The sequence below is a fragment of the Anopheles merus genome, chromosome 2R, assembly GCF_017562075.2.
Source record: "Anopheles merus strain MAF chromosome 2R, AmerM5.1, whole genome shotgun sequence".
Lineage (NCBI taxonomy): Eukaryota > Metazoa > Arthropoda > Insecta > Diptera > Culicidae > Anopheles > Anopheles merus.
This window is the reverse complement of record NC_054082.1, coordinates 61,300,306-61,309,450: the sequence shown is the minus strand read 5'-3', so window position 1 is coordinate 61,309,450 and position 9,145 is coordinate 61,300,306. Positions and strand designations below refer to the sequence as shown.

Here is a 9,145-nt window from a genome sequence, read left to right as displayed (position 1 = left end):
CATAACAAATACTCAGTTTAATTAAATGAAAAGAATAACTTCAAACAATTTCATTATTTTCGTTATTCTCCTAAAGGGAGGAGGTGTAGCATATCTGCTATACAGAACATATTGTAATACACACTATCAGCCATAGACACATAGCAACACACTTTGAAAAGCCAAATCACACCATTGCACCACATCCATTATAAAACACTCAGCAAATCAGATCATACCATACACACCCGGAAGAGCTCAGGCCACACCGTTCATATAAAAACAATTGTGACACACTTAACAGAACCAACCGAAACGTACAACATAAACAGGAACAGTTTATGCATTATAACCCAAAGCAGGAACAGTATAAGCATTAAACCCAAAACAGGAACTTAGTGACAAGAACCATCATTCTTGTCAACAAAAGACAAACGTAACTAGCTTAGTGAAAACAATAACTTTCCAACATACAACCCGGAACCAAATGTGAGAAACCCTTAACTTCATTTGAGTATAAATAAAACCAACTCCGATCATGGCAAGTCAGATTCGTTCGGACTGTCAGGATAGGACTATGCCCATCCTACATCTATCGACTTCTCATTTAAAGAGTTTAGTTATGTCCCCCTACCCAGGTAAGGCCTCTAAACTCCAACGTTTCCAGTAAGGGAAACCTCCTAAAGGTTTCTATGATCGCCTGGACGATCAAGTGTTGAAAAGTCCGCTTCGAACAAAGTATTATTCCACCTCGGCTCATGTCAGTAAAAACTGACCTACCGCGACGGTACTCGAGGTACAGTTGTACGATCATCGCATTACATGGCGACCGTAACTTTATCCAAGAACTCATTACACGTTTGTTGCCTATTGTGGCTGCGGTGCGATAGAAAGTTGGTTAATGAATCCCAGAAGGCTGCTAGCAGCTGCCAACCATAGCCATATATTTCGAATAATCGAAAAAAAAGAGAGTTTGACGTTTAACGTAAAAATCGCATTCGCATTTCGCTCTGTATATTTTCTTGAAAATCGCGCTGTTTATCACACTATTTTCCGGTTTCTGTATAATCACAGTATTTTAGAACACCGTTCCATTATCGTTCAATAGTGCGTTTATCTCTGCTGACCAAAAAATTCGCGTAAATTTCGTTTTTCGGATCGCATCTGAGTTCGCGCGTCCTAACCGCCATCGCTCTTGTTGCTGCAACGAAAACCTGCACCGCTCCCGTATATGGCCCGTATTTGCAACGCCTGCACTATGGAAATTGTGGAGGCATCTATCAGCTGCTGCCTGTGCGACTCTCCATTTCACCAGCGCTGCACTTCGGTTCCTGCTGATCTGTTCCTGCGCATTGCGGAATATAAACAATTACACTGGTGCTGTATTGGCTGCAACAACGTATTTATGAATCCGCGCACCAAGTTCGTAAAAGACGCAGCCATGCAATCTGGCTTCCAGGCGGCAATTACAACAGTAGCCGAAAGCATCAAGACCGTTATGGAGCCATTGACTAACGAAATCAAAACTGGGTTTGCACGGATGAGCCAACTTGATCTAAAAACTCCACGTAGCAGTCACCCTCCCGCAAAAATTCGTCGCATAAATCGGTCTGTTCAGGCACGGCCCTGTCACTTCATATCGTGCTTAACGAAACACGAACATTCTTCGTTCAATTTCGAGTGTTCGGCTCGATCGAGTAGTTTATAAATAACAGTGAATGTCGTAAATAAAGCTCTCTTTCAATTTTGCTACACAACGAATAACTGCTGGTAAATATTAATGGTTTGAACGTTACACCGAAACGCGGAAAATAAATTATCCGAAATAGTGAGATTAAACATTGGTGCCGTGACCAGGATTAAGACGAATCTGGTTTTCTAAATCTTAATATTCTCGCGATAATCACTGTTTGCGCGCGTGTAACTGTGCTTTAGTCGCCTCACAATCGACCAAGTTCACTGTGTCCGCGAAATTTAGCGTTTTTTTGTCAAACCGCACTATGACTGCTCCGATAAACGTTTTGTCGTCCAGAAGGACAGTGTTACTAGCAGTATTGGCTAAGCACGAAAAGTTTTTGGCCGAATTTGACCCGGAACGGGATGCAATCGAAATCAATATTCGCATTGCAAGGGTCCAGAAGCTTTCCGTTGATTTGGAAGCAATTCAGGCCAAATTGGAAGATGCAGCGGCCACCGAGGAAGTGATAAGTCACAATGCCGCGTTACGAGACGATTTCGGCTCGCGTTTGATACGCCTTGAAGCCCATTTGAAGGCTAAACGGGTGCACGTTCCGCGATCCGCAAGCACAACGCCAAACACCAACCCGTTGGCAGGTATAAGCTTCCCACCATCTCACTTCCTGAGTTCGATGGTGATTACATGCAATGGCTCACGTATAGGGACACTTTTGAGGGATTAATTCGCGAAAATATGGAACTACCACCGATACAAAAGTTTCATTATTTACGAGCTTCCGTGAAAGGCGAGGCCGCAAAGGTGATCGAAGCAATCACGATTAGCGCAGCCAATTACGAGCTAGCATGGCAAATGCTCACCGAAAGATACTCGAATGAGTATTTATTAAGAAACGGCATCTTCAAGCACTTTTTGGTATGGCCACCGTTAAGAAGGAGAGTGCATCAACCCTTCACCATCTTGTGGACGAGTTCGAGCGTCACAAGAAAACTCTCAATCATCTAGGCGAAAAAACGGAGGCATGGAGCTGCTTGTTAGAACACTTAATGTGCACAAAATTGCCTACCTCCACATTAAGAGATTGGGAGGAAAATGCCTCAACTAGCCAAAATCCTAGTTACGAAGGATTAATCGCATTTTTACAGCGCCGTATGCGAGTGTTGGAAACCTTACAGGTAAACATTACCGAAGCTCCCTCTACCGTGAACCAAACGCACTATGCACATAACATGCTCCGCCGATGCGCTTAGCAAGCTTTCCGTCAACATCACACGACACACGCACATGCCCTTTATGCCACTCCGATCACAACTTATCGAAATGCCCGCGTTTCATGCAAATGTCACCGGAGGAACGGTACCGAAACACAATGACACTGAAATTGTGCTTGAATTGTTTGCGCGACAATCACCGTGTGCGTGATTGCTCATCGCAATACAAGTGCAGACACTTCAATTCAACACACCACTCGCTTTTACACTCTTCACAAAATTACGGCACATTTTCCACTGCGAACACGTCAGCTGCGCAAAATGCTTCCGTACACAACAACACAACACAGACGATCACACGGCAAACACGCAACGCACTTATGCAGCAGCATTGAGGCAAACTACGGAACAAGTTCTGCTTCAAACTGCACTGGTAAACATTGTTGATGCGCATGGCATAATGCATCCTGCACGCGCACTTTTAGATAGTGCCTCCCAGCCAGATTTGATGAGTAGCCGTTTTGCTAATCGGCTAGGTATCAAATCGGGCACGGTCGACATCACACTGATTGGTGCTGGTCAATCGTCCACCCCGGTGCGGAAATCGATGCGCACCACGGTATCTTCCAGAACGAGCCCTTATGCAATTAATGTTGAGTTTTTGATAGTCGAGAAGCTTATTGCTGATTTGCCCGCACATGATGTGTCCACCAGTGACTGGAAATTACCGCCACATATTATGTTCGCCGACCCCCATTTCGAGAAGTCGGCACCGATCGACATTATTCTCGGTGCCCGGCACTATCACACGTTCTTTGTAAGCGGGGCGCAATATAAAATGTCATCAAATCTCCCAGTCCTGATGGAGAGTGTATTCGGCTGGGTCGTGAGTGGATCCGCATCTACCTCTCAGCCAGCAACATCCAATACTTTTCATACTTCATCCGTGGTGTGCATGGTTTCACTAGAAGAATCAATTGAGCGTTTCTGGAAAGTAGAAGAACTACAGGTTAACGATGGCTTTTCTCCTGAGGATCGCAAATGTGAGCAATTTTACAAGGATACAACACAGCGAGATGAAGCTGGTCGTTATCTGGTATGCTTACCTAAACAAGCAGACTTCGATGATAAGCTTGGCCTTTCGAAGGCAGCAGCATTAAGGCGTTTTAGTTTGCTAGAAAGGAGGTTAGAACGCGATCAAAAGGTAAAAGCGGCGTACCATGATTTTATGCGTGAGTATCTGGAGCTTGGGCACATGTCACCATAAAAACCCCTCCGACGACGAACGCGCGTATTATCTGCCTCGCCATCCCGTGTTCAAAGCCGCTAGCTCCACAACAAAGGTTCGCGTGGTATTTGATGGTTCAGCTAAGACGTCCACCGGCTTTTCGCTAAACGATGCGTTATGCGTCGGTCCTGTCGTGCAGGACGATCTGCTCGACATAATTTTGCGCTTCTGCACATATAAAGTAGCCGTTGTTGGAGATATTGCGAAAATGTATCGACAAGTATTGCTTCATCCTAACGACCGGAAATTTGTACGCATTTGCTTTCGATTTTCGCCTCACTCGCCAATCGAATATTTTGAGCTGAATACAGTTACCTATGGCTTAGCCCCCTCATCATTTTTAGCAACCAGAACATTGCTGCAGCTTGCAAACGATGAGGGCGACTCTTGTCCCAATGCTTCAGCTGCTTTGAAAACTAATTTCTACGTTGACGATTTCATCGGTGGTGCTGATTCCATCGAAAATGCTCGCCAGTTACGAATCGAGCTTTCTCAATTGCTCGCCAAAGGCGGCTTCGAGCTGCGAAAGTGGACATCCAATCAGCTCGAGGTGCTCGCCGGTTTAAATGCGGATCAAATCGGCACACAGTCAGCGCGGCAATTCTTACCACACGAGACGGTAAAGGCTCTTGGTGTTTCATGGGAGCCAGAGCATGACGTTTTATCTTTCGAATCCGCAATATCCAGTGATGTGTCCATTCCGACAAAGCGATCCATTCTATCTAACGTAGCTCGCATGTTCGATCCGCTGGGCCTGATCTCCCCGATTGTCATTCGGGCCAAGATGATGATGCAGGAATTATGGTTGCAGAAAGCTGGTTGGGACGAGTATGTTCCAGATACTATCTGTAAGAAATGGAAAGCAATACAACAGGATTGGCAGCTCATCTCTGAATTCAAGGTTAGTCGTTATGCGCTTCTACTGGTGCGCGTATTCAGCTACATACCTTCTGTGATGCATCGGAAGCAGCATATGGAGCCTGCATTTATGCGCGTTGTGAAGGCGAAAGTGGGCAGATACGCATAACGTTGCTTTCTTCCAAATCACGTGTGGCACCGCTCAAGCGCGTCACACTGCCCCGCCTTGAACTATGCGCTGCTGTATTAGGAGCACACTTGCATCACCGGGTAAAGAAGACGATGGGGATCAACGTTGCAGAATCTTTCTTTTGGTCGGATTCCACCATCACCTTAAACTGGATCAGCGCCACCCCCAACACATGGGCAACGTTTGTGGCTAACCGGGTATCTGAAGTGCAGCATTACTCACACCCGCGGCAGTGGAGACATGTACCCGGCGCGTCTAATCCTGCTGATCTGGTTTCACGAGGCACGTCAGCCGCTGATTTCCTGAAAAGCAAACTGTGGAGCTTCGGTCCGGATTGGCTATCTTTGCCCGCCTCCATCTGGCCCAACTCTAGCCCAGAACCAGCCAACGAAACGAATCTAGAGATTCGCCAGGTGAGTGCTGCCGTTGTACACACAACCACTAATCACCCTTGGTTTGCGTTGTGTTCTAGCTACAAGCGATTGCTGCGTATCGTATCATACTGCATTCGCTTCACACGTAACGCTAAGGAAAATGCACGCACTCAGCGAACAGCAGCACAGCACCCCGCACCTTTAATCGTCACACCCGAGTACATGGAAGCAGCAAACACTGTGTTAAGCCGCCTAGCACAGCAGGATTCATTTTCAGCTGAACTCGGTCAGCTCAAAAAGGGAAACGAAGTGATGAAGCAATCCCCTTTACGTGCACTAAGTCCATTCCTTGACGAACAAGGGATCATCCGTGTAGGGGGACGTTTACGGCTATCTCAACCAAGCTACCAAGCGAAGCACCCTGTTTTGCTTCCCAAGAAACATCCGTTCGCGCAATTGATCGCAAAGTATCAACACGAGGAGCTTCGTCATGGAGGAGGAAGGCTGCTCTTATCTCGCATTCGCGAAGAGTTTTGGCCGTTAGATGGAAGGCATCTTGTTAAGCACATTGTGCAGAATTGTTTCCGGTGCATTCGACAGCGACCGACACTTGAACAGCAACAACTTGGACAGCTTCCAGCGCAGCGCATCACTCCCAGCCGGCCTTTTAGTGTTACCGGAGTGGATTACGCCGGTCCATTATACCTGAAGCCAGCCCATAAACGAGCCGCCCCGGGAAAATGCTACCTCTGCGTATTTGTTTGTTTTTCCACTAAGGCCGTACACTTGGAGCTGGTAAGTGATCTAACTACTGCTGGTTTTTTAGCTGCATTACACAGATTCACAGCACGACGCGGTTTACCGGCACACATACATTCGGACAACGGGAAAAACTTCGAAGGCGCGGCGAGGGAGCTTCACGAGCTGTTCGAAATGTTTCGCGATGAACAGCAGCTACATCTAATTGTGACAGATTGCACTAACCGCGGCATCAATTGGCACTTCACCCCTCCCAAGGCACCACACTTCGGCGGATTGTGGGAAGCAGCTGTGAAGACCGCCAAGCGACACCTTTTTCGGCAGTTAGGCAGCACGCGACTATCCTACGAAGGCTACACAACTGTCCTACACCAGATTGAGGCGGCGATGAACTCGCGGCCTCTCCTACCTATGTCAGACGACCCTAACGATATATCGGCACTTACCCCAGCGCATTTCCTCGTGGGCACATCGATGCATGCTGTCCCCGAGCCGGACTACACCCACCTTCGTTCCTGCACCCTCAGCGACTTGCAGAAGTGGCAAGTAATGGTGCAACGCTTCTGGAAACACTGGACGACGGAATACCTGCAAGAGATGCAACGTGATAACACCATGGCGAAGAGGAACGACAGCATCTTACCTGGCAGACTGGTCATTCTGAAGGACGATTTCCTCCCCCCAACCCGTTGGCCACTCGCACGTATCGTACATGTGCACACCGGAGACGACAAGCTGAACGGGTAGTAACACTGAAAACATCAAAAGGTATCGTAACTCGTCCGATAACAAAAATTTGTATCTTACCTGTGGCAGAGGCCGACGAGAGCGCATGCACATAACTTCCGTTTATTTTAATTGTTTTTGTCAGTGGCGGGTTAAGCCTCTCCGAGGCCCTAGGCGTTATGGTAGACGGGGCCCCTTTACCAAATCCATCGACGGGGGGGGGTTGTGAAATGGTGTACGAATCATGAACTGCAAATTTTCTAAGTTTGCTGCAGTTACAGACACCCCGATAAAATTTTAGGTGCATATTCGGCTTGCGGAATTAACGTTTTGGTTGAGAAAAATCTTCACACCTCTTTGCTGCTCTTGCAAAAATTTTGTGTTAACCGTGAGTGCATACCAAATCAACAAACTTGTTTCGACAAAATACAGTTCACATCTGTATGGATGGACTGCCATCCTGGGCATCAATAAAAACCTCAATTTCTATACTTTTTTTCGCCAATTTTAATCGATATCAATGACTAAACAATCAGTAATATCAGAAAGGCTTTGTGGTATGTTCAAATTTGGGTACTGTGGATACAGTTTCGAAGCGGACTTTCGACACTTGATCGTCTAGGCGATCATAAAATCCTTAGGACGTTGGAGTTTAGAGGGCTTGCCTTGGGTAGGAGGACATAAGTAAACTCCTTAAATGAGAAGTCGATAGATGATGGATGGGCTTAGTCCTATCCTGACAATCCGAACAAATCTGACCTGCCATGATCGGAGTTGGTTTTATTTATACTCAAAAGAAGTTAAAGGTCGGAAAGTTATCGTTTTCGCTAAGCTAGTTACGTTTGTCTTTTATTGACGAGAACGATGGTTCTAAACGATATTTTCTTTCCTACTTTACAGTTTCCAGCTCGTGTTTCATAGTACGGACGATTTGATTAAAATCGTCATCGTGAGCATAACATGAAAACAATAGTTTGCTTTTAGGTTGGTGTTTACCTTTACAATGAATACTGAAGAACCGTCTTGCTTCGAATTACGGCCACTTCATTTTCAATCGGTCACAGCGATAACTTTTTGCACGTGGGAAAAACAATATTTTCATTCGAAAGTAACTGGAAATACCCTGTATTGCAGTATGTTTGTCTCAAGTGATCCGCGGACCACAGATTGGAGACCACTGCTTTAGATCAGTTGCTTTCTAAATGATCGATCGTAGAGGGCCAGGAGAATTCAGTTTTTTCTTCTACACATACATTATTATTTATTACAGTTAATTCACAAAATAACTGGTTTATGATATTAAACAATGCGATTGGTTATATTGTTGTTTTCTTAAATTATTATATCATCCAAGCAAGTTTCAAATTCGTTTTTATAACTTACAATTATTAAAATTAATTGCAAAGATTCTTCAATTAAGAGTCAGCAGCATAGTGTGCAAAAGTCATAAAAGTTCCAAAAAATTAAGCAAAATCGCAATATCGCTTCTCAATGTACCCTTCCTTCCATGTTGCAAATTTGTTTCAGGATATATCTGAAGATGATACAAAAACCTTAACAGCTGAAAAATTATCGAGACAAACGTACAATCGTTCAGTACTATTATGAGGCCACGGACAAGTAAGGCCAGGTCAGACAAATTGATAGCGCATTTCCTTAAAAAATACTCCTAGAAAATCGTTGCATCCTTAAAATCAATAGTGTGTAACCATTTGTTCTCGTAAAATCAACAGTCAGGTTTTTATGGAATTATTCGTTTCTATTTTTAATTTCTCCTCAAATTTGACCATATTGATTGGTCCGACAATCCATGTTATGGTGATCAAATTTGGAAGAGTTTAACTATATGAATGGTCATATTAAAATATGTTCAGTTACTTTTAATAAATAGGATCTTCCTATCTTTCAAAATCGGGCAAATATTTTCTCGGGCCTGACTGCATATTGTGGCGGGCCGGACTTTGCCGACCGCTGTCGACAGCTTAATTAGTTCAAATTTTACGCGATCATTCATATCGATATTTCCTTTCCGTCGACCCTTCAAATTTGACCCAAACCCTTCAA

The 9,145-nt window shown here is 45.0% G+C and overlaps 1 protein-coding gene across 1 annotated transcript; it reads right to left on the bottom strand.

Moving 5' to 3' along the window:
* Positions 1 to 4,529: 4,529 nt before the first annotated feature.
* LOC121589549 lies at positions 4,530 to 5,201 on the bottom strand. Its single transcript, XM_041908545.1, has 2 exons — positions 5,122 to 5,201; positions 4,530 to 5,020 (listed from the first exon to the last, which is right to left on the bottom strand). The coding sequence occupies exons 1-2, from the start codon at positions 5,158 to 5,160 to the stop codon at positions 4,748 to 4,750; spliced, it is 312 nt and encodes a 103-aa protein (XP_041764479.1). The 5' UTR covers positions 5,161 to 5,201; the 3' UTR covers positions 4,530 to 4,747.
* Between the last annotated feature and the right edge of the window lie 3,944 nt (positions 5,202 to 9,145).

Bases quoted from the DNA above. Each gene is read 5' to 3' on its own strand.
- LOC121589549 (XM_041908545.1), bottom strand. From the start codon at position 5,160: ATGCAGGCTCCATATGCTGCTTCCGATGCATCACAGAAG. The intron at 5,021-5,121 runs GTATGTAGCTGA...CATTTCTTACAG, and splicing joins CTTCCGATGCATCACAGAAG to ATAGTATCTGGAACATACTC.